The 24,699-nt window shown below is 32.9% G+C and overlaps 1 protein-coding gene and 1 long non-coding RNA gene across 2 annotated transcripts in view; one reads left to right on the plus strand and one right to left on the minus strand.

The window, feature by feature from the left end:
- Nucleotides 1-2,186: 2,186 nt before the first annotated feature.
- Nucleotides 2,187-4,626, minus strand: LOC134709588 (uncharacterized). The gene is made up of 3 exons (XR_010105990.1): nt 4,511-4,626; nt 3,766-3,829; nt 2,187-2,392 (listed from the first exon to the last, which is right to left on the minus strand). It is a non-coding gene; the product is annotated as an uncharacterized LOC134709588 (long non-coding RNA).
- Nucleotides 4,627-5,273: 647 nt separating this feature from the next.
- Nucleotides 5,274-24,699, plus strand: part of LOC134711974 (fibrinogen gamma-B chain-like) — a 125,928-nt gene continuing 106,502 nt past the window's right edge. The window contains exons 1-2 of the mRNA XM_063573040.1: nt 5,274-5,489; nt 9,620-10,261. Of these exons, the coding sequence (XP_063429110.1) occupies nt 5,315-5,489; nt 9,620-10,261 (817 nt within the window). The 5' untranslated portion in view covers nt 5,274-5,314. The remainder of the gene's footprint in view (nt 5,490-9,619; nt 10,262-24,699) is intronic.

Raw genomic sequence — 24,699 nt, forward strand, 5'->3', positions numbered from 1 at the left:
TGTACCCTTTATACGGTCGTTACTTGCTACGCTCTACGGAGCACATTTTTACAAAGAATTTATAGAACTAATTGCAAACAAACTACTAGTAAATCCTTACAATAAATATATCTGTCAGGTATGTCTCCAATCGTAGATGGCCGCCCGCGGAAAACGTAGTGTAAGTGCATCTTATTTGGAAATGCATAGAAAGATCTTCTACTTAGAAACTACTAAGCAAATTGAAGCAAAACTTATCATTGGATGGCCTTCTAGCAAAATTGTGTTCGGCAGGACAGGGTACAATCCAACTTGATTGCCAGTGACGAACGTAGTTGAGATTATACCATATGGCGAAATTTATTGAAAGATATTTTCTAAAAGTACCGTGCAAATTACAATGAAACTTGGTCACAATGATCTTTTAAAATGCACAGGCAAACTATGTCTGGTAGGTTCAAGACTATAACCCAAGATTGCAGGAATTACTAACAACATAGTTTAACATTGGACCCTGAGCTGAGGGCCAGGGGGATCAAAGATCTTAAACAAAACTACTGAGACCAAACTTGATAACATTTGTTTTTGTATGAACACTTTTCAAGCAGTGCTATATCCATCCTTGATGGGCAATAACGGGGAACATACCTATTATATCGGGGTCTAAATTGGGCTGGCTTATGTAGCCACGGTTGATGTGAGCGATACAGCCTCTTAAAAGTCTTTTGTTTCATATCCTAAAGTATTGGCACAAAAAGTTTGTCATTAAACTAGATCCTTGAGTACAAGAAAGTAGAAACAAAACCATTCAAACGAATGCGATCAACATAGGAATATCATATCCCATTGGCAAACTTTTTTGTGCCGAGACCAGGCGTTACAAATCAGACATGAGCTTTGTGTCAACACTTGCCCTACTGTTTGTTCCCTTGATAAATGTGATCGTATCATGCTGCACTAGGCGTAGAGAGTATTTTCTTTTATATTTACCATAATCAACAACAAAAAATCTGGACCAAGAAACAGTATATAGTAACTCATAGTAATTTTGTTTGATTTAATTCTTGTATGGTAAAACCAAATATCAAACCTACTTATATTATATATATAATTAATTTCTAAAAATATGTTTGAAAAATCATTATTGTATAAAAAAATGTATAGCAAATGTTCAATTCGGTAAGGCAGCAATCAATGTCCGAAACAATAGCTCTGCGTCATCGTATGATGTGATGATGGGAAACTGATCTCGTCTGTTTCCAGTAAGCAACTCGAAAATGTTAATAAATTCATTGCTACAGCCATGCTCTGGAAAGTTCTCTGTATATTCCTCTATGAGATTGTCAATTGTTTGTAAGTTACATGGTAAAGGAAATGAACAGTCTCTTCCACCAAAGATCTCTGGCTGATAGTATAACATATTTGGAATACCACTTGGTGTTGCAACTTCAGCACGTTGTCTTCTTATTCTATGTGAGTTCCAGTTCTCAGCAAACATGTCCAATTGATGTTGGATAACGGGGAGGAAACAAAATCGAACACATTCTTTATGTACTGGACACGATACATTAAGAAGTCCAGTGTCTTGGAAATCCTGGAAACGGTTTCTCCAAAACTGGGTGAAACTCGTTTTTAGTGTACCCCAAAGCCTTTCTATTCTTTGATTTGCAACAGATCTGCCGACGAGAAAAGAATTTTGTCCTAACATTTCATCGTTTTGATTATGTCGCAACGATCTTTGTAAATCCCTCATTATGACGTTTTCTGTTCCTGCATCCGATCGAACAACCCTTGGAAGCATCTTTCTTTGTTTGATCCAATTAAGATACCAGTAACCGACATATCTGGGGTTATTGTTGGAGGGACTTGCTATCAACCATAAAAGTTTACGAGAGTATCCATCGATTGCCCCATGTATAGCTATGCCGTAGGGTTTTAATTTATCGTAACCATCGACATGAATCAGATAGTTTGGTCCTCTATTGTAGTACACTCTCCTTTGAAGAACTCGACGCGATCTGTTGAGTACACCCTGTTGGTCTATTGTTCTTAAGCAAAGCCTTGCTCTTGATTGTGTGACGCAAAGTCCAAAGCCTATGTTCAGAGTCCTCCACATATACCTGTATCCAACATTAGACAGGCCATTACGGTGTAAAGCCAGGATTGTCCGTACAACTGTAGGTAATGGCGACTGGTTGTTACGCCGTCTGATATTTAATCTTCTCTTAAGTCTTTTTAACATAGAACAACTCATGAATGTTCCGTGAACAAACAAAAGAAATCCACATATTTGAAGGGACGTGTAGCATAATTGATGATAGTATTGGACTAGTTCAGGCACAGAAGCATCATCGCCTGGGTAAGGTATTCCTGTAACGTCATGATCAGCAACACAAAGGAGACAACAGAGTAACTGAAACATAAAGATAGAAATTACACGTATGATGTAATGATAAAATGAAAAATCCGATTGGCTTGATATCTAAATAGGGTGTTCACTGTGACGTCATCAGCTTACTATAAAACTACTAGGAAATGCGCTGCGCCTTCACATTTAATGGAATACGAAATGGAAAAATACACAGTAAGTTTTGACAATCCAAAATAAATCTTCATGGCGATATTTATAACATATTTCATTTTTAAATTTACCCGTTATAGGTATCAGGTATAAGCATATGATATTTTTACATTTGAACATGTTTTCATTTTCAAACAAGAGGACAGGACATCTCTTCTTCCAGCATATTGCAATCGAATAAACATTTTAAAAGTCATCTGATGCCTAAACGAATTTATTTTGTTTGGTTGATTTTTGTACCATATCTTAAAGAAACAACGAATAGTGTACCTAATGAATAAAATTTGTTATGAAAAAAATATGTTTCAATTTTTGCTAAATTTGTTGTAACATCATGCCTCCTTAAACATGATATCTAGTTCTTTATCAATCATTGACTAATTTATAAAATTTGGTCGCATATTGTCAAAGTCAATCAACCATAAAAACAAGGCCAAGATCAAATTACAGGTATCAAAATGACATCCCCTGGTAGTGGGGAACCTCCTTGTCTAATATCATCAACCTAAGTCAAAGCTAAAATTACACTTCAGACTATCATCCCCTTGTAGTTGGAAACGTTAATGCCAAATATTATCAACCTTAGACTTCTATTTCTTGAGATATGGACTTAAGCAGTAAACTCGGTTGCAAAATTGACTATTAAATTTCTTCAGGGTCATTCAAGCATTTAAAATAGGTCAAAGATAAATGGCGCATGACTGACTGGCAAGAACAATATGTAGGAAATCTGCATCCTAAATATAAGAACCTTACTCGTTATGCTTCACGAGATAAAGACATGAGCAGCAAACTTGGTTGCAATGTTAACGCCATATATTCACCGTCGCCTGTAAAACCGTACCTACATGTCTCGCTTTTACTGTGCATGCTAGACAAAATATGAAGAAAACTTTATATCATGGTTCACTATATTTTTCGCTAGAGCCGGGTAAATGTGTGCTCATTTTTCCTATTTTGGTAATCCTTTATTTTTTGTAATTTTTGGCCGTTTAAGGTGCAGTTTTTACAAAATAAATCATAATACAGTATTAAACCTTTTTCATACTTTCCACGAAGATGGAGCTGATTAGTCTAAATGAAGAAAAACATTATAAAAACCATACAAGAAAGTTTTGACAAATTTTGTTTGTTTTTAAGCCAAAGTGTGTTGATTTGATGTTCGATGTCAGCAACATATTTCTTTGTTTTACTTTCAACATTACCTTTAAAATATTGCTTGCTTCCATAGTCTTTGACCATTTATTAGACGGGCAGGTGACCAAGCAGCTGAAATAGACGATATTCTTTCAATTGAAATGTTTAATGAATAGCAAAATCTTCTAATCGGTCAATATCAAAATAAAGTGAACACATATTTCGTTTCGCATCATGCTTTTCTACCTGGCATTAGTGGCGAAAGCAGGGGGTCCGGGGTTGGAACCCTCTTTTACATTTATTTGGAAGATCAATGCAATTGAATGGGGACATATAGTTGGAACTCCCCTTTATCGTGGGCTAGGATCCCCATACCCAACCCTTATAAATGACAAGATCCACCCTGCTAGTTGTGAATCAAATTATTTGTTTAGATTACTAATTTTTTTTTGCTTAGCTGTTATGAATTAAATGAGTCATGGAGATTGATCTACAAAGGACTCTGAAAGGCGAAAGAGAGGGACCATTCAGTTTTTTTTCCATTTTTCATTGACAGTCGTACAGAGCGGGTAGTGTACTTGTGATGGGATGGTGGGGAGAGGGGTGAAACCCTTTAAGTAGAATATATCTTTAATAATAGCAGACGTCTTACTCTAGATCTTATCACAGGTCACGTTAAACTGTAACTTTTCAATGCCCTTTCATTCAAACAATAACGTTTTTTCTCCCTATGATCTTTTTCATTTTGTGTTCAGTATTGCTTCATATTAAAATATAACGCTAAGTCTCCAAAGAAAACAAATATAAACTTACTTATGACTCGTTTCCACTGCTCCCGCTGATGTTGTTGCTGTCGATCTCCATCTTTAATGTGTCAGCGCAGGAAGTAAAATACGGACCGTGGGAATCTGACCGTGAGAACGAATAAAGTTAACATCAAATAAGCAAATAAACAAGTCGACTTCTTATTGTATGTCATTTACATTTATATTAACAAGTCGACATCGTAATCAAAAACTTTTTCTTTATCATTCCGACAAGTTGACTTCAACATGATGATTTAATATCAAATAAACAAGTTGTCGACTTAATCAATTAATAAGTTGAATTCAACGTGTCGACTTCTTATTACTATGCCATTATATTTATATCAGCAAGTCGACATTGTAAAACAATTTTTCTACATCATTCCGACAACTGGACTTCAACTTGATGATAAGATTCCAGCTTATAACACACAACTTAACTAATAATTCCGACTTATTAGCAACAAAATAACTTTACAAGGGGTGTACCATATGCGCTTCCATACACTACATATAACTTATAATTCCGACTTATTAGCAACACAATAAATTTACAAGGGGTGTTATTTTTGTGTGTGGTTATTTTAGGAAAAAACGAAGTGCTATTTATAGATAAAATTCTACTAGTATTTGATTGTTAGTTACGACCTATATCTTACCAGCCCAGTTAATCAACCAAGACCTGTATTTATATATATGCGTCTATTATGAAATTAGACATTTGTCGCATTATTTGTAGAAGGGAGGTAACAATAATGTTTTCCTTTTGACCTGGAAACGGCACTCAAAGGAAGGAAAATCAAATGTCATCATGCATGTCATGAAGGATTACATACTTTTTTTCGTCAATGCTATAATAATTCTTCTACTGGTTATATATGTAAATCATACCGATCGATTGATAATGAAGATAAAAGAAGATTTTGGAAAATCTCATGACTTTAAGGCTTATGTGGAACGAGCGCACTGTGAACTCGTGTCTGAAGGTATACTTTTCTATTTATCATATTGATTAGTAATACCTGGTTTGACAGGTAGCATGTAGAATATTATAAATTCGTTTTAAGACACTGTAAATTTCTACCAATTGAAAGGGGGGATAAAAACTATGCCATAGATCTTGTCTTGCTAGTAATATTTGCTATTAAAAGTTTCTATCTATCTATCATATATTTCACCACTGTCGATTCCTCGTCTGCTATTGATTTCCAGTTAGGTCAAGATCATGCGAAATGTACATTTCCTGAAAAGCCCCTTTTAAGGTATATATTTTTTTTAATTTTAATTCAAAAGTGTTTTATTTTCATTAAAAATATAATTTCTGTAGCGTGTTGTGGAGCACTAGTCAAGGGAGTCTATACATGTAACAGGCGAACATGCAAGTGAGAAAATTCGTCATATAAGGTCAATAACTTCTATAAGAAGTCATTTGACCGTTTTGACGTGAAGGAACATAAGGTAGAGCTCAACATTGTAATAGAATGAAAACGGTGAATAGTTCAAAGAGGCAACGACCCGACCAAAGAGCAGACAACATCCTATGGGTCTTGATCGCAGTGGTAAAATTACGCACCCGAAGATGGTATAAGCGGACCCCTAAAAAAATTGTGTACTAGTTTATTGAAAATAGACGTCACACTAAGCTCAAAAATATATAAATGAGATTAAATACAAAAATATACAAGACTTAAATAGGCCAGAGGTTCCTAACTTGACTATACCTGTAGCCAATGTAGAATAAAGAAACGCGTATGAAGCAAAACACACAGTAAAACTCATTTTAAAAGAAGTCCGAGTCCGATGTCAGATTACACATGTTTTTTACATCACATTTTCGTTATTCATCGCGTTTTAATAGACAGTACTGTGTCTAACTTGGCTGACAGACAGGGTTATCCAACACAGGTTTTAAACTAGAAACATTAACGATAACTGTTGCACAGTTTAACCAAAATTATAGGCTACTCCCTTAAAGACTTGCTCAATAACATTTGACCCAGTTGTTTCAGAGACTGAGGAATTTTGTAAAAGTTAACAAAGACGAAATCGGACGACAAACGTCTAGTGACGAGAATAGCTCACTTAGCAGGGCCAGGTAAGATACAAAAAAAAATTAACTCTCTTAAAGTACACCACTAAAGACTGAAGTTATTAGTCCAGGCAGAAAACGACCATGACAGAGCAAAAACATTGAATGAACATTTCACTATAATTGTATTAGCTAAGAAGACATCAACTAAATATGTACCACTAAATAAACCGTTACATCCAAAATAGAAAGATATAATTACTTAAGTATGGTCGAGAACAAAATTAAAGTATGGATTCAATACAGAAAAAGCACGAGGGCCTGAAGAAATAGGCCAAAGAGTGTAAAACAAAAATGACCTACAAATATAAAATGAATTAGGAGATTATTCATCATTTTTTTAACAATCATCAATACCAGCTTGATACCTTTAAATATTACTTCCATGGTTCAACATAATGCGTTATCATCTAGTTTATTATAATATCATCAATGCTTTACGTTTTAAATGCATTATTTTTTTTGGTTAGTTGTTAGTGGCTTTGAACTAGCTGTCAGTTAACTCCCAAATCTGTAGCTAGTGTCTTTTTGTTGTTGGGATGCACAAATACCCGGCCTTGTCCACGTCCACTTGTATTTGTGTTCATCTGATGAGTTTAGCCTTTCAACTGATTTATATAGTTCGTTCTAATGTTGTAATGTTATACCACTTTCCCAGGTTAATTTGAGCCATGTCCGGTGTCGAACTTTACCGTACAGTGCTGGCGAGGCTTACCGAAAGAATATAGGGTGTTTACATATTTTTTCCTTAACAGCAACTTTGAATCTTAATAATTTCCGAATTGGCCTAACTCCCAAAAATTTATTTCCGAGTGGCTTTCCCAAGTTATAACCTTTCTTTTAAGCCATGTCCGAATTCGTACTTTACCGTACAGCGATGGCGAGGCTACCCTATATTTTTTCGGTCAGCTTCGCCAGCGCTGTACGGTAAAATTCGATACCGGACATGGCTCAAAAGAAAGGTAATAACTTGGGTAAGACACTGATAGGAATTTTTGGGAGTTATGCCCATTCGGAAATTGTTTTTGTTCAATGATGCTGTTAATGAAAAAAAAAGTATACATCTTATATTCTTTCGGTAAGCCTCGCCAGCGCTGTACGGTAAAGTTCGACACCGGACATGGCTCAAATGAAAGGTTATAACTTGAGAAAGGCCGCACTGATAGAAATTTTTGGGAGTTAGGCCCATTCGGAAATTGTTGGGGTTTAAAGTTGCTGTTAAGGAAAAAAATATGTAAACACCCTAGTATATTCTTTCTGTTAGCCTCGCAAGCGCTGAACGGTTAAGTTCGCCACCGGACATAGCTCAAATGAAAGGTTATAACTTGAGGAAGGCCACACTGATAGCAATTTTTGGGAGATAGGCCCATTCGGAAATTGTTAGGGTTCAAAGATGCTGTAAAGGGAAAACAATATGTATACACCCTATATTCTTTCGGTAAGCCTTGCCGGCGCTGTACGGTAAAGTTTGCCACCGGACATGGCTCAAATGAAAGGTAATAACTTGGAGAAGGCAACTCTGAAATGAATTTTTAAAAGTTAAGCCCATTCGGTAATTTTAGGGGTTCATTTATATTGTTAAGGAAAAAACATGTGTACACCCTATATTCTTTCGGTAAGCCTCGCCGGCGCTGTACAGTAAAGTTCGCCACCGAACATGGCCCAAAAGAACAGCCACACTGAAATAATTTTTTAGGAGTTAGGCCCATTCGGAAATTGTTGGGGTTCATAGATGCTGTTAAGGAAAAAAATATGTACACACGCTATATTCTATCGGTAAGTCTCGTCAGCGCTGTACGTTAAAGTTCGCCACCGGACTTGGCTCAAATGAAAAGTAATAACTTTGGGAAGGCCACTCTGAAATGATATTTTGGGAGTTGGGCCCATTCGGAAATTGTTGCGGTTCGTAGATACTGTTAAGGAAAATACATGGATACAACCTATATTCTTTCGGTAAGTCTCGCCGGCACTGTACAGTGAAGTTCGACACCGGACATGACTCAAAGAGAAAGGTTATAATTTGGGGACAGGCCACATTGAAATGAATTTTTGAGAGTTAGACCCATTCGGAAATTGTTTGGGTTCAAAGATCCTGTTAAGGAAAAAAATTGTCTTGTTAAACATCGTTACTATACCATACTATAGAATAGAGGGTTACATTCAAATGTTTTAAACAATGACATCATTTTTCAAAATATTACCTCGTCGAAATTTGCAATTTTTTTTTATAATGACCCATATACATCATACACAATATTATTATTGATATATTATTGGTGTCGGTATTGACTCTAAACTTAATTGTTGGTATTATTACTTAATCAACATATTAATTATGTTGAAAACTAAAGGGTCTGTAATATTGTATTGTTTTAATCAACATTATTGTCCTATATCAGTTATATCATGGAAGTAATATGGATTTAAATATTACTTCCATGGTTATATATATAGCTGAATTCGTTGTTTTTCCCCATGCTGGTTAACAAATTGGACCTCATTATTTTTAGTATAAAACCATAGGCATATAATTATCAACGCAATGTTAGATTGATTGATACGAAAACGTCAAGTTAGGTATCTTAATGAATTTGATAAATAAATATAAGATATTTGGTGTCCATACCACAGATTTAATTTAAAGAGAGAACTAACTTGTTGAAGTACATTCGAGGTTATATGAAAACAGGGACTTTCTATTCGATTTTGATGTCAACCGACAAATGCAAATAAAACTTTCATAGAAAGAAGGCTGAGACTGTCAACAGTACTTTGTCAATTGTATTTCATATGTACGAAATAAATCATTTTCTCGACAGAAATTTTTACTTATTTTTATTTGAAAAAAATGTAGTGCCTTCATAAAATAACGAATCTTGGACCCTTCCAACAGGCTTTCCATTTTTTTTTACAATATTAGCATTCCTTATATCTTATATATACGAAATGTATTATTTTCTCAACAAGAATGTTGTTTTTGTTATTTCTTTGTGCGTTTTGAAAAATAACCTACTTTCTCTTTTGTAGGTATTATTGCAATACCAGGTACAAGGTTTCATGCTAATCATGGGGAATATATTAACCTGTTGGATGAAAACACGGTTGCCTTTCATAGGCATTGGGATGGAAGTGCATATACTTTCAGTGAAAAAAAATTGCAGCCAGGAGAGATATTTTTATTTGAAATCGAAAAAAATGATCATGATTATAGCGCAGGTTTGACAGTTGGACTTGCACAATTAAATCCCTGTGACAAATTTAAACTTCCGTCTTATATGTATTCTAGTGATTACGTACATAATTTCGGTAGATTTTGGCTACGCTATGTTTCGTTCACTGAGAGTAATAAACCATATCAGTCAGTATTGGGAAATGATCCACATGTTGTGCATACACCAATGGGCTCTTTCAATCGTAGCCTTTTGTCCAATGGAAAATGGAATTCGCAGAATAATATTGGTGATAGTGTGAGTCAGCCCGTTGGTGTTGGCAGTAGAATAGGAATCATGTATAATATTGTTGAAAATTCAGCTGAGATGCATTTGATCATTAACGGTGAAGATCAAGGACCACGTGTACGCAATATTCCATACACTAACGGGTCTTTGCATGTTATGCTTGATGTATATGCTAAAACCCAGCAAGTACGAATAATTCAGCTATATGGAGGTAATTTATAAAACTTTTTTTTATAGCCCAGCCTTCTATCGATTTTAACCCAAATTTCTTGATTCACCGAACATGAAAACATGAGTCTGGAAACAGTATATTATCAGGTCTAAGTGTTTGAGGATTACAGCTTATGACGAAGCTGTAGTCACATTAACTTGAAACTTAGTCCGCGTGTTCCTTTATGAAGCAAGCTTTCTTTTTTTCTGATTCTTTGCCAAATGAATATAAAAAAAAGTTTTAAAGAGTACGAAACAACAAATATTAAAATGCACGCAGTTGTATTCAATTTTATGATGCGATGTTATCATTCTTCATGTATACTTTTTTTCTTATTTCTGCCGAGTTACCATACACATATCGCGATATGACCCGCTGTGACTGTCTTTTTGTTTGTATTGTTTTTACACGCTCCAGGCTGATTGTCAGGAAATATTATGACAGAATATATTTGATTTGTTTGCGCGATGATTATTTATTCACATTTCTCCATAGCTACTTTTTCAACACAGCGATTGAGTGAACATCTTTAACCAATGAATTCCAATCCAACAGGTACCAGACGTCATTATAGGTTTGCCCCGCGTTGAAGCGCACCTTTTGTGACTTGGATATTTTAAAAGAACTGCAATGCAAACGCTGTTCCTTGCTTTTTATGATTGTTCATTTACATTTTGTTTCGTGGATGGTTACCCAGATAATTTTTTTTATATTAAGAATGCCAAAGGTACAGAGTTATTTCATATTAAAATAATTCAAAATTGATTTGCATACCAAATAAATACGAAAATGCGATTTGTCCGTTAGAGTTCCGTTCCTTCGATAAACCATGTTGCCAAAACTACCGACGTATGGCGGCTTTGTGAAAAATTGTGCACATCCTGCTTCAAGCATGAAATTTGCCATATACCTTCCTCAACTATTACTCTTTAATTTCAGATAGGGAGGCATTTGAAAAAAAATGTCTCACTTCCGGTAAAATCCAAAATGACGGACATCATACTTAAATCAACCCAATATCGAAGGCTTGTGTGTAAAAAGGTGTTATTGTCATGCTACTATCATAGTATTTTGTACAAACCTTTGTTTTTGATACTTTTGGATAAATTAAATAGATTAGATGTCTGTAGTAACTCTACTTCCGGTAAAATCCAACATTGCGGACATTGTACTAAAAAGAAGGTTATTTTTTATGGAGGGTAATAAATGTGTTTTAATGTATTGGTACTATCATAACATTGTGCAAGAACCTTTCTTTGGTAATTCTCACATTGATACAATGTATAAGGCATATGTCTTTAAAACCCTTACTTCCAGTAATATCCAAAATGGCGGACATATAATTATCCATTTCTTATTGTAATATTCAAAATGTACAGAATATGTTGGGTTTTTTTCCTGTTCATTACATTTTTGGCTTTAATTTATTCTCAAAACCACTAATTCTATTCTGTTGCAAATGTTTAATTACTAAGTTAACACTTCCGGTTAAAAAAGATTTCAAAGGTGAGTCCTTAATATATATCCGCCTTACTACATGGAAACATACCATTGTAGGGTATTCATGCTCAACACATGCATGAAATTCGTGGTTGTATAGAAACTTAAAGTTAAACGAAAGTTTCGATTTAGAATTAAAAAGAGTAAGCACATTTTTTCTAGGGATTTTATATGTCTTGAATTGCGCTGACTCATAAACGACTATTGACCTACTTGCTGGTTGATGTTAGCTTACTTGAACTCCAGTGTAAAACCATCTTTTTTCTTCGAACAATTATACCTTTCCATTCATCTAGAACTTGCAGAGAGAAATTATAATAGTCAAGAGATAAAAACAATGTACCACTGGGGTTAGTTAACAAAAAAATGGTGTGGCTCATCTAGTTTGGCAACTGGAGTGACAAAATCCGATAGGATATATTTTTCTTCCATAGGATTTATTTGTTTTTTCCTGTTTGAATTGTTTTACACTAGTCATTTTGGGCGCTTTTTAGCGTGAGCCAATGTTCCGTGTTTAAGACCATATTTTGACCTATATATGATTGTTAACTTTTAATCTATTGTGACTTGGATAGAGAGTTGAAAATGTCAGTTCCTATGGCTTTATGATGTAAAATATGAATTTAAAGCAAAGGTCAAAATCTAGAACGTCAAATTAACTGATGACCTTGACTTTAATTTCAAGGTCATAAACCAAGGACCCCAAATCGAAATACCCTAGGTCTGTAATATGTATAGTTGATGAGTTATATCACTTTACGTTTAATTCTACAGGAGGGGCAAGCACTTCCATTTTATGTCTACGCACCCTTTTAATCAAAATTTACAAGTTACGACATGTGGCAATTTATCAAAAATATTTTGTCGGTATCTTGTACGGTTTATGAAACAAGTGAAAATAAGCTAAAATCAAAATTAAGAATATGACCTTAACCTTTGACCTTTGCGACATATAAGTAATAACAAGAAAAACAGTGTTTGGGGCGATAACTCTTATATCGAAAAAATTTGTGTACGTGGTGTCAGTTTCAAAAGCTATTAACTGTTCGATATCATATACCATATATATAAGCGACATCTTGTAAATTTAAAAAAACAGCGAAGGAATGAAAATTAGGCGGAAGAAAAAAATAACAAGAGGCTCTCAAGAGCCTGAATCGCTCACCTTAATTCTTTTGGTTGAATCAATGATTATTTTGGCTTTTCAATTTATTTAAATGTTCTTTGAATCGTCCTATTTTCTTCAAAAGCAAAAAAAAAATCATTTTCTCCTATGTTCTATTTTAGCCATAGGAGCTATGTTTCTGACATACAAGGAAATGAAATATAAAATTTATACTAGATATTCTGAAACTCATTTAGCCTAAGTTTGGCTGAAATTGATACAGCAGTTTCAAAGGAGAAGATTTTTAAAAGTCAACATGATGAACAAATTGTGAAAAAAGTCTTTAAAGGGCAATAACTCCTTAAGGGATAAATTGACAATTTTGGTCAAATTGACTTATTTGTAGATCTTACTTTGCTTAACATTTTTGCTATTAACAGTTTATCTGTATCTATAATAATATTCAAGATAATAACCAAAAACTGCAATATTTCTTTAAAATCATCTATTCAGGGGCAATATACCTGAAAAAACAGTTACCCAATTCGGCTGAAAATTTCAGGACAGGTAGACCTTGACCTAATAAATACTTTAACTTCTTGTCTTATTTGCTCTAAATGCTGGAGTTTTTGAGATATAAGCCAAAAACTGCATTTTACCCTGTGTTTTATTTTTAGCCATGACGGCCATGTTTTTTGACGAAATAAAAAATAAAGCACAAACTTTATTTTATACACCCTACTGATCATTCAGTTGAAGTTTGGTTGAATTTGGTTGAGGAGTTTTAGAGGAGAAGATTTTTTAAAGTTAGCAAATATGATGAACAAATTGTGAAACAATGTCATCAAAGGACAATAACCCCTTAAGGTGGCTCGTGGGTACAAAAATTTTAGCCAAAAATTAAACCTTTATTTTTTCATTACAAATTTTATTTATTACACTATTAGTTGTTACTCTATGATATGGTACAAAAAACAACCCCAAAAAATGATTTGGTTTGGCCCCAGATGACTTTAAAAATTGAAAAAGCTCCAAATTATCTCCCTTTGGTCCGAGAACACAATTAATTCGTAGTGCATTTCTTTTAGAACATAAATGAAAATAAAAAAAATCCCACCTGCGCTTTCTCAAAGAAACTTTTACAGTGTGTTGTACTACTTTTGGGACAAATTATATCAAATTTATAGAAAACTTCATCGTCTCTAACTCAAAATATGGACAATTTTATGTTTAGGGCGTCTTGAAATCTTTTGACAGCTTCCGAAGTGCTCATTTTCAACCTTTTTCAGCTGGACCAAATCACTACTTTCCTTTAAAATTCTGGACCCAAATTTTTTTACAGTGTAATTTCATCCCCCTTCTTGCAATTTGAGGCAGTGAACATGGAGAAATAAATTTGGAAGGGGTATAAAAATTAATGGCAAGTAACCCACTGTCAACACTAGGGACTATATTTGTGAACAACGAAAATCAAGGGACGACAATGGTGGTCTCGGACCTAATAGGGTAGAAAGAGTTGACAAATCTTAAAAAAACTTGGTATGAACAAAGCTTAATGTATTATAACACTGCTTACAAAGTTTCATGACAATAGGATGTACATTATAGACATTAAGTTAAGTTCTATACTCATCTTTGCGTGTAAAATTTTGACGTTAAAATTGAAAAATTTCAACTATCAACATTTGGGGCTTTAAAAATTAAAATATTGCAAAAAAATACTTTTTAAATGCCTTAACATATAACTTATCATGTACTAAAAGCAATAGAGTACTCATTTGATTTATCAGACTTGGCATAATTATTCAAAAGTCAAATTTATATGAGCCTGTGCCTAAAAATTCAGGTTTTTCAATGAAGGGGAGCCTTACATGAAGATGTAATATTTTCCAGCAATTTTTAATTTGTGAAGCTTTTTAGTTATAAATAATCCTTACATATGTATTTAAAGTACTTTAAATGGAAAGAAAAGTTACAAATAACATATCATATTAGTTTAAAAGGGTCTTAGGCCAAGTAAGACTGGAAAAAATTTAGGGTCAATTAAGGCCGTGCTACATATTTACATTAAAAAATGCATATTGAGGCTATAAGAAATAACAATTTGTGTCTTTTTTATCATTTCTATACTCATGTGACATGATACAACAAATCTGAGCACAAAAAGACTCTTGCAATTAACTTTTCTTACAAGCAGTATGGGCTGAAACAAAGATTTTTGCCTTTTTAGGGAAAAACTTGCATGCAATTTATTCTCAACAGGCTTATATTTAAACCACTTGCTATCCTACAGAAGAAAAGAAATTTATTATGTGAAATGGAACAGGTACAATAGACATTGTAAAGTGCATTTGATACAAATTTAGTGAGGTCTGTAATATGGACATCAAATTTTATATACCAAGCTCCCCACTATTGCCTTCATCCAAACAAGGCGTTAGACAAGGGTCATTTATACAACACATTTTGCACATTTTATCTGAGATAAACTTCTTTTCTGTAGATTCAGAGTTCATAAATAAGTAAAAGAAGCAGGTAAAGGCATAGAAACACAAATATTGACCCATAAAAACCTGTCAGATAGAAAGTCAGGATGCCATTTATGCATCAATATTGAAAAAGTTATAAAATGCCTATTTTGACCATAAAATGCCAAAATTGGTCATTTTTGCAGAAATTCTATAAAATAAAAGTTTAAATACTTTAGTTTCATGCTATTTGACAAGTTGACACCATCAAATCATTTAGGGAAGTTGCCAGAGTACAAATTCTATATTTACAGATTTCACCTCTTAGGTCCGAGAACACAATTAATTCGTAGTGCATTTCTTTTAGAACATAAATGAAAATAAAAAAAATCCCACCTGCGCTTTCTCAAAGAAACTTTTACAGTGTGTTGTACTACTTTTGGGACAAATTATATCAAATTTATAGAAAACTTCATCGTCTCTAACTCAAAATATGGACAATTTTATGTTTAGGGCGTCTTGAAATCTTTTGACAGCTTCCGAAGTGCTCATTTTCAACCTTTTTCAGCTGGACCAAATCACTACTTTCCTTTAAAATTCTGGACCCAAATTTTTTTACAGTGTAATTTCATCCCCCTTCTTGCAATTTGAGGCAGTGAACATGGAGAAATAAATTTGGAAGGGGTATAAAAATTAATGGCAAGTAACCCACTGTCAACACTAGGGACTATATTTGTGAACAACGAAAATCAAGGGACGACAATGGTGGTCTCGGACCTAATAGGGTAGAAAGAGTTGACAAATCTTAAAAAAACTTGGTATGAACAAAGCTTAATGTATTATAACACTGCTTACAAAGTTTCATGACAATAGGATGTACATTATAGACATTAAGTTAAGTTCTATACTCATCTTTGCGTGTAAAATTTTGACGTTAAAATTGAAAAATTTCAACTATCAACATTTGGGGCTTTAAAAATTAAAATATTGCAAAAAAATACTTTTTAAATGCCTTAACATATAACTTATCATGTACTAAAAGCAATAGAGTACTCATTTGATTTATCAGACTTGGCATAATTATTCAAAAGTCAAATTTATATGAGCCTGTGCCTAAAAATTCAGGTTTTTCAATGAAGGGGAGCCTTACATGAAGATGTAATATTTTCCAGCAATTTTTAATTTGTGAAGCTTTTTAGTTATAAATAATCCTTACATATGTATTTAAAGTACTTTAAATGGAAAGAAAAGTTACAAATAACATATCATATTAGTTTAAAAGGGTCTTAGGCCAAGTAAGACTGGAAAAAATTTAGGGTCAATTAAGGCCGTGCTACATATTTACATTAAAAAATGCATATTGAGGCTATAAGAAATAACAATTTGTGTCTTTTTTATCATTTCTATACTCATGTGACATGATACAACAAATCTGAGCACAAAAAGACTCTTGCAATTAACTTTTCTTACAAGCAGTATGGGCTGAAACAAAGATTTTTGCCTTTTTAGGGAAAAACTTGCATGCAATTTATTCTCAACAGGCTTATATTTAAACCACTTGCTATCCTACAGAAGAAAAGAAATTTATTATGTGAAATGGAACAGGTACAATAGACATTGTAAAGTGCATTTGATACAAATTTAGTGAGGTCTGTAATATGGACATCAAATTTTATATACCAAGCTCCCCACTATTGCCTTCATCCAAACAAGGCGTTAGACAAGGGTCATTTATACAACACATTTTGCACATTTTATCTGAGATAAACTTCTTTTCTGTAGATTCAGAGTTCATAAATAAGTAAAAGAAGCAGGTAAAGGCATAGAAACACAAATATTGACCCATAAAAACCTGTCAGATAGAAAGTCAGGATGCCATTTATGCATCAATATTGAAAAAGTTATAAAATGCCTATTTTGACCATAAAATGCCAAAATTGGTCATTTTTGCAGAAATTCTATAAAATAAAAGTTTAAATACTTTAGTTTCATGCTATTTGACAAGTTGACACCATCAAATCATTTAGGGAAGTTGCCAGAGTACAAATTCTATATTTACAGATTTCACCTCTTAGGTCCGAGAACACAATTAATTCGTAGTGCATTTCTTTTAGAACATAAATGAAAATAAAAAAAATCCCACCTGCGCTTTCTCAAAGAAACTTTTACAGTGTGTTGTACTACTTTTGGGACAAATTATATCAAATTTATAGAAAACTTCATCGTCTCTAACTCAAAATATGGACAATTTTATGTTTAGGGCGTCTTGAAATCTTTTGACAGCTTCCGAAGTGCTCATTTTCAACCTTTTTCAGCTGGACCAAATCACTACTTTCCTTTAAAATTCTGGACCCAAATTTTTTTACAGTGTAATTTCATCCCCCTTCTTGCAATTTGAGGCAGTGAACATGGAGAAATAAATTTGGAAGGGGTATAAAAATTAATGGCAAGTAACCCACTGTCAACACTAGGGACTATATTTGTGAACAACGAAAATCAAGGGACGACAATGGTGGTCTCGGACCTAATAGGGTAGAAAGAGTTGACAAATCTTAAAAAAACTTGGTATGAACAAAGCTTAATGTATTATAACACTGCTTACAAAGTTTCATGACAATAGGATGTACATTATAGACATTAAGTTAAGTTCTATACTCATCTTTGCGTGTAAAATTTTGACGTTAAAATTGAAAAATTTCAACTATCAACATTTGGGGCTTTAAAAATTAAAATATTGCAAAAAAATACTTTTTAAATGCCTTAACATATAACTTATCATGTACTAAAAGCAATAGAGTACTCATTTGATTTATCAGACTTGGCATAATTATTCAAAAGTCAAATTTATATGAGCCTGTGCCTAAAAATTCAGGTTTTTCAATGAAGGGGAGCCTTACATGAAGATGTAATATTTTCCAGCAATTTTTAATTTGTGAAGCTTTTTAGTTATAAATAATCCTTACATATGTATTTAAAGTACTTTAAATGGAAAGAAAAGTTACAAATAACATATCATATTAGTTTAAAAGGGTCTTAGGCCAAGTAAGACTGGAAAAAATTTAGGGTCAATTAAGGCCGTGCTACATATTTACATTAAAAAATGCATATTGAGGCTATAAGAAATAACAATTTGTGTCTTTTTTATCATTTCTATACTCATGTGACATGATACAACAAATCTGAGCACAAAAAGACTCTTGCAATTAACTTTTCTTACAAGCAGTATGGGCTGAAACAAAGATTTTTGCCTTTTTAGGGAAAAACTTGCATGCAATTTATTCTCAACAGGCTTATATTTAAACCACTTGCTATCCTACAGAAGAAAAGAAATTTATTATGTGAAATGGAACAGGTACAATAGACATTGTAAAGTGCATTTGATACAAATTTAGTGAGGTCTGTAATATGGACATCAAATTTTATATACCAAGCTCCCCACTATTGCCTTCATCCAAACAAGGCGTTAGACAAGGGTCATTTATACAACACATTTTGCACATTTTATCTGAGATAAACTTCTTTTCTGTAGATTCAGAGTTCATAAATAAGTAAAAGAAGCAGGTAAAGGCATAGAAACACAAATATTGACCCATAAAAACCTGTCAGATAGAAAGTCAGGATGCCATTTATGCATCAATATTGAAAAAGTTATAAAATGCCTATTTTGACCATAAAATGCCAAAATTGGTCATTTTTGCAGAAATTCTATAAAATAAAAGTTTAAATACTTTAGTTTCATGCTATTTGACAAGTTGACACCATCAAATCATTTAGGGAAGTTGCCAGAGTACAAATTCTATATTTACAGATTTCACCTCTTAGGTCCGAGAACACAATTAATTCGTAGTGCATTTCTTTTAGAACATAAATGAAAATAAAAAAAATCCCACCTGCGCTTTCTCAAAGAAACTTTTACAGTGTGTTGTACTACTTTTGGGACAAATTATATCAAATTTATAGAAAACTTCATCGTCTCTAACTCAAAATATGGACAATTTTATGTTTAGGGCGTCTTGAAATCTTTTGACAGCTTCCGAAGTGCTCATTTTCAACCTTTTTCAGCTGGACCAAATCACTACTTTCCTTTAAAATTCTGGACCCAAATTTTTTTACAGTGTAATTTCATCCCCCTTCTTGCAATTTGAGGCAGTGAACATGGAGAAATAAATTTGGAAGGGGTATAAAAATTAATGGCAAGTAACCCACTGTCAACACTAGGGACTATATTTGTGAACAACGAAAATCAAGGGACGACAATGGTGGTCTCGGACCTAATAGGGTAGAAAGAGTTGACAAATCTTAAAAAAACTTGGTATGAACAAAGCTTAATGTATTATAACACTGCTTACAAAGTTTCATGACAATAGGATGTACATTATAGACATTAAGTTAAGTTCTATACTCATCTTTGCGTGTAAAATTTTGACGTTAAAATTGAAAAATTTCAACTATCAACATTTGGGGCTTTAAAAATTAAAATATTGCAAAAAAATACTTTTTAAATGCCTTAACATATAACTTATCATGTACTAAAAGCAATAGAGTACTCATTTGATTTATCAGACTTGGCATAATTATTCAAAAGTCAAATTTATATGAGCCTGTGCCTAAAAATTCAGGTTTTTCAATGAAGGGGAGCCTTACATGAAGATGTAATATTTTCCAGCAATTTTTAATTTGTGAAGCTTTTTAGTTATAAATAATCCTTACATATGTATTTAAAGTACTTTAAATGGAAAGAAAAGTTACAAATAACATATCATATTAGTTTAAAAGGGTCTTAGGCCAAGTAAGACTGGAAAAAATTTAGGGTCAATTAAGGCCGTGCTACATATTTACATTAAAAAATGCATATTGAGGCTATAAGAAATAACAATTTGTGTCTTTTTTATCATTTCTATACTCATGTGACATGATACAACAAATCTGAGCACAAAAAGACTCTTGCAATTAACTTTTCTTACAAGCAGTATGGGCTGAAACAAAGATTTTTGCCTTTTTAGGGAAAAACTTGCATGCAATTTATTCTCAACAGGCTTATATTTAAACCACTTGCTATCCTACAGAAGAAAAGAAATTTATTATGTGAAATGGAACAGGTACAATAGACATTGTAAAGTGCATTTGATACAAATTTAGTGAGGTCTGTAATATGGACATCAAATTTTATATACCAAGCTCCCCACTATTGCCTTCATCCAAACAAGGCGTTAGACAAGGGTCATTTATACAACACATTTTGCACATTTTATCTGAGATAAACTTCTTTTCTGTAGATTCAGAGTTCATAAATAAGTAAAAGAAGCAGGTAAAGGCATAGAAACACAAATATTGACCCATAAAAACCTGTCAGATAGAAAGTCAGGATGCCATTTATGCATCAATATTGAAAAAGTTATAAAATGCCTATTTTGACCATAAAATGCCAAAATTGGTCATTTTTGCAGAAATTCTATAAAATAAAAGTTTAAATACTTTAGTTTCATGCTATTTGACAAGTTGACACCATCAAATCATTTAGGGAAGTTGCCAGAGTACAAATTCTATATTTACAGATTTCACCTCTTAGGTCCGAGAACACAATTAATTCGTAGTGCATTTCTTTTAGAACATAAATGAAAATAAAAAAAATCCCACCTGCGCTTTCTCAAAGAAACTTTTACAGTGTGTTGTACTACTTTTGGGACAAATTATATCAAATTTATAGAAAACTTCATCGTCTCTAACTCAAAATATGGACAATTTTATGTTTAGGGCGTCTTGAAATCTTTTGACAGCTTCCGAAGTGCTCATTTTCAACCTTTTTCAGCTGGACCAAATCACTACTTTCCTTTAAAATTCTGGACCCAAATTTTTTTACAGTGTAATTTCATCCCCCTTCTTGCAATTTGAGGCAGTGAACATGGAGAAATAAATTTGGAAGGGGTATAAAAATTAATGGCAAGTAACCCACTGTCAACACTAGGGACTATATTTGTGAACAACGAAAATCAAGGGACGACAATGGTGGTCTCGGACCTAATAGGGTAGAAAGAGTTGACAAATCTTAAAAAAACTTGGTATGAACAAAGCTTAATGTATTATAACACTGCTTACAAAGTTTCATGACAATAGGATGTACATTATAGACATTAAGTTAAGTTCTATACTCATCTTTGCGTGTAAAATTTTGACGTTAAAATTGAAAAATTTCAACTATCAACATTTGGGGCTTTAAAAATTAAAATATTGCAAAAAAATACTTTTTAAATGCCTTAACATATAACTTATCATGTACTAAAAGCAATAGAGTACTCATTTGATTTATCAGACTTGGCATAATTATTCAAAAGTCAAATTTATATGAGCCTGTGCCTAAAAATTCAGGTTTTTCAATGAAGGGGAGCCTTACATGAAGATGTAATATTTTCCAGCAATTTTTAATTTGTGAAGCTTTTTAGTTATAAATAATCCTTACATATGTATTTAAAGTACTTTAAATGGAAAGAAAAGTTACAAATAACATATCATATTAGTTTAAAAGGGTCTTAGGCCAAGTAAGACTGGAAAAAATTTAGGGTCAATTAAGGCCGTGCTACATATTTACATTAAAAAATGCATATTGAGGCTATAAGAAATAACAATTTGTGTCTTTTTTATCATTTCTATACTCATGTGACATGATACAACAAATCTGAGCACAAAAAGACTCTTGCAATTAACTTTTCTTACAAGCAGTATGGGCTGAAACAAAGATTTTTGCCTTTTTAGGGAAAAACTTGCATGCAATTTATTCTCAACAGGCTTATATTTAAACCACTTGCTATCCTACAGAAGAAAAGAAATTTATTATGTGAAATGGAACAGGTACAATAGACATTGTAAAGTGCATTTGATACAAATTTAGTGAGGTCTGTAATATGGACATCAAATTTTATATACCAAGCTCCCCACTATTGCCTTCATCCAAACAAGGCGTTAGACAAGGGTCATTTATACAACACATTTTGCACATTTTATCTGAGATAAACTTCTTTTCTGTAGATTCAGAGTTCATAAATAAGTAAAAGAAGCAGGTAAAGGCATAGAAACACAAATATTGACCCATAAAAACCTGTCAGATAGAAAGTCAGGATGCCATTTATGCATCAATATTGAAAAAGTTATAAAATGCCTATTTTGACCATAAAATGCCAAAATTGGTCATTTTTGCAGAAATTCTATAAAATAAAAGTTTAAATACTTTAGTTTCATGCTATTTGACAAGTTGACACCATCAAATCATTTAGGGAAGTTGCCAGAGTACAAATTCTATATTTACAGATTTCACCTCTTAGGTCCGAGAACACAATTAATTCGTAGTGCATTTCTTTTAGAACATAAATGAAAATAAAAAAAATCCCACCTGCGCTTTCTCAAAGAAACTTTTACAGTGTGTTGTACTACTTTTGGGACAAATTATATCAAATTTATAGAAAACTTCATCGTCTCTAACTCAAAATATGGACAATTTTATGTTTAGGGCGTCTTGAAATCTTTTGACAGCTTCCGAAGTGCTCATTTTCAACCTTTTTCAGCTGGACCAAATCACTACTTTCCTTTAAAATTCTGGACCCAAATTTTTTTACAGTGTAATTTCATCCCCCTTCTTGCAATTTGAGGCAGTGAACATGGAGAAATAAATTTGGAAGGGGTATAAAAATTAATGGCAAGTAACCCACTGTCAACACTAGGGACTATATTTGTGAACAACGAAAATCAAGGGACGACAATGGTGGTCTCGGACCTAATAGGGTAGAAAGAGTTGACAAATCTTAAAAAAACTTGGTATGAACAAAGCTTAATGTATTATAACACTGCTTACAAAGTTTCATGACAATAGGATGTACATTATAGACATTAAGTTAAGTTCTATACTCATCTTTGCGTGTAAAATTTTGACGTTAAAATTGAAAAATTTCAACTATCAACATTTGGGGCTTTAAAAATTAAAATATTGCAAAAAAATACTTTTTAAATGCCTTAACATATAACTTATCATGTACTAAAAGCAATAGAGTACTCATTTGATTTATCAGACTTGGCATAATTATTCAAAAGTCAAATTTATATGAGCCTGTGCCTAAAAATTCAGGTTTTTCAATGAAGGGGAGCCTTACATGAAGATGTAATATTTTCCAGCAATTTTTAATTTGTGAAGCTTTTTAGTTATAAATAATCCTTACATATGTATTTAAAGTACTTTAAATGGAAAGAAAAGTTACAAATAACATATCATATTAGTTTAAAAGGGTCTTAGGCCAAGTAAGACTGGAAAAAATTTAGGGTCAATTAAGGCCGTGCTACATATTTACATTAAAAAATGCATATTGAGGCTATAAGAAATAACAATTTGTGTCTTTTTTATCATTTCTATACTCATGTGACATGATACAACAAATCTGAGCACAAAAAGACTCTTGCAATTAACTTTTCTTACAAGCAGTATGGGCTGAAACAAAGATTTTTGCCTTTTTAGGGAAAAACTTGCATGCAATTTATTCTCAACAGGCTTATATTTAAACCACTTGCTATCCTACAGAAGAAAAGAAATTTATTATGTGAAATGGAACAGGTACAATAGACATTGTAAAGTGCATTTGATACAAATTTAGTGAGGTCTGTAATATGGACATCAAATTTTATATACCAAGCTCCCCACTATTGCCTTCATCCAAACAAGGCGTTAGACAAGGGTCATTTATACAACACATTTTGCACATTTTATCTGAGATAAACTTCTTTTCTGTAGATTCAGAGTTCATAAATAAGTAAAAGAAGCAGGTAAAGGCATAGAAACACAAATATTGACCCATAAAAACCTGTCAGATAGAAAGTCAGGATGCCATTTATGCATCAATATTGAAAAAGTTATAAAATGCCTATTTTGACCATAAAATGCCAAAATTGGTCATTTTTGCAGAAATTCTATAAAATAAAAGTTTAAATACTTTAGTTTCATGCTATTTGACAAGTTGACACCATCAAATCATTTAGGGAAGTTGCCAGAGTACAAATTCTATATTTACAGATTTCACCTCTTAGGTCCGAGAACACAATTAATTCGTAGTGCATTTCTTTTAGAACATAAATGAAAATAAAAAAAATCCCACCTGCGCTTTCTCAAAGAAACTTTTACAGTGTGTTGTACTACTTTTGGGACAAATTATATCAAATTTATAGAAAACTTCATCGTCTCTAACTCAAAATATGGACAATTTTATGTTTAGGGCGTCTTGAAATCTTTTGACAGCTTCCGAAGTGCTCATTTTCAACCTTTTTCAGCTGGACCAAATCACTACTTTCCTTTAAAATTCTGGACCCAAATTTTTTTACAGTGTAATTTC

The sequence above is a fragment of the Mytilus trossulus genome, chromosome 3, assembly GCF_036588685.1.
Source record: "Mytilus trossulus isolate FHL-02 chromosome 3, PNRI_Mtr1.1.1.hap1, whole genome shotgun sequence".
Classification (NCBI taxonomy): domain Eukaryota; kingdom Metazoa; phylum Mollusca; class Bivalvia; order Mytilida; family Mytilidae; genus Mytilus; species Mytilus trossulus.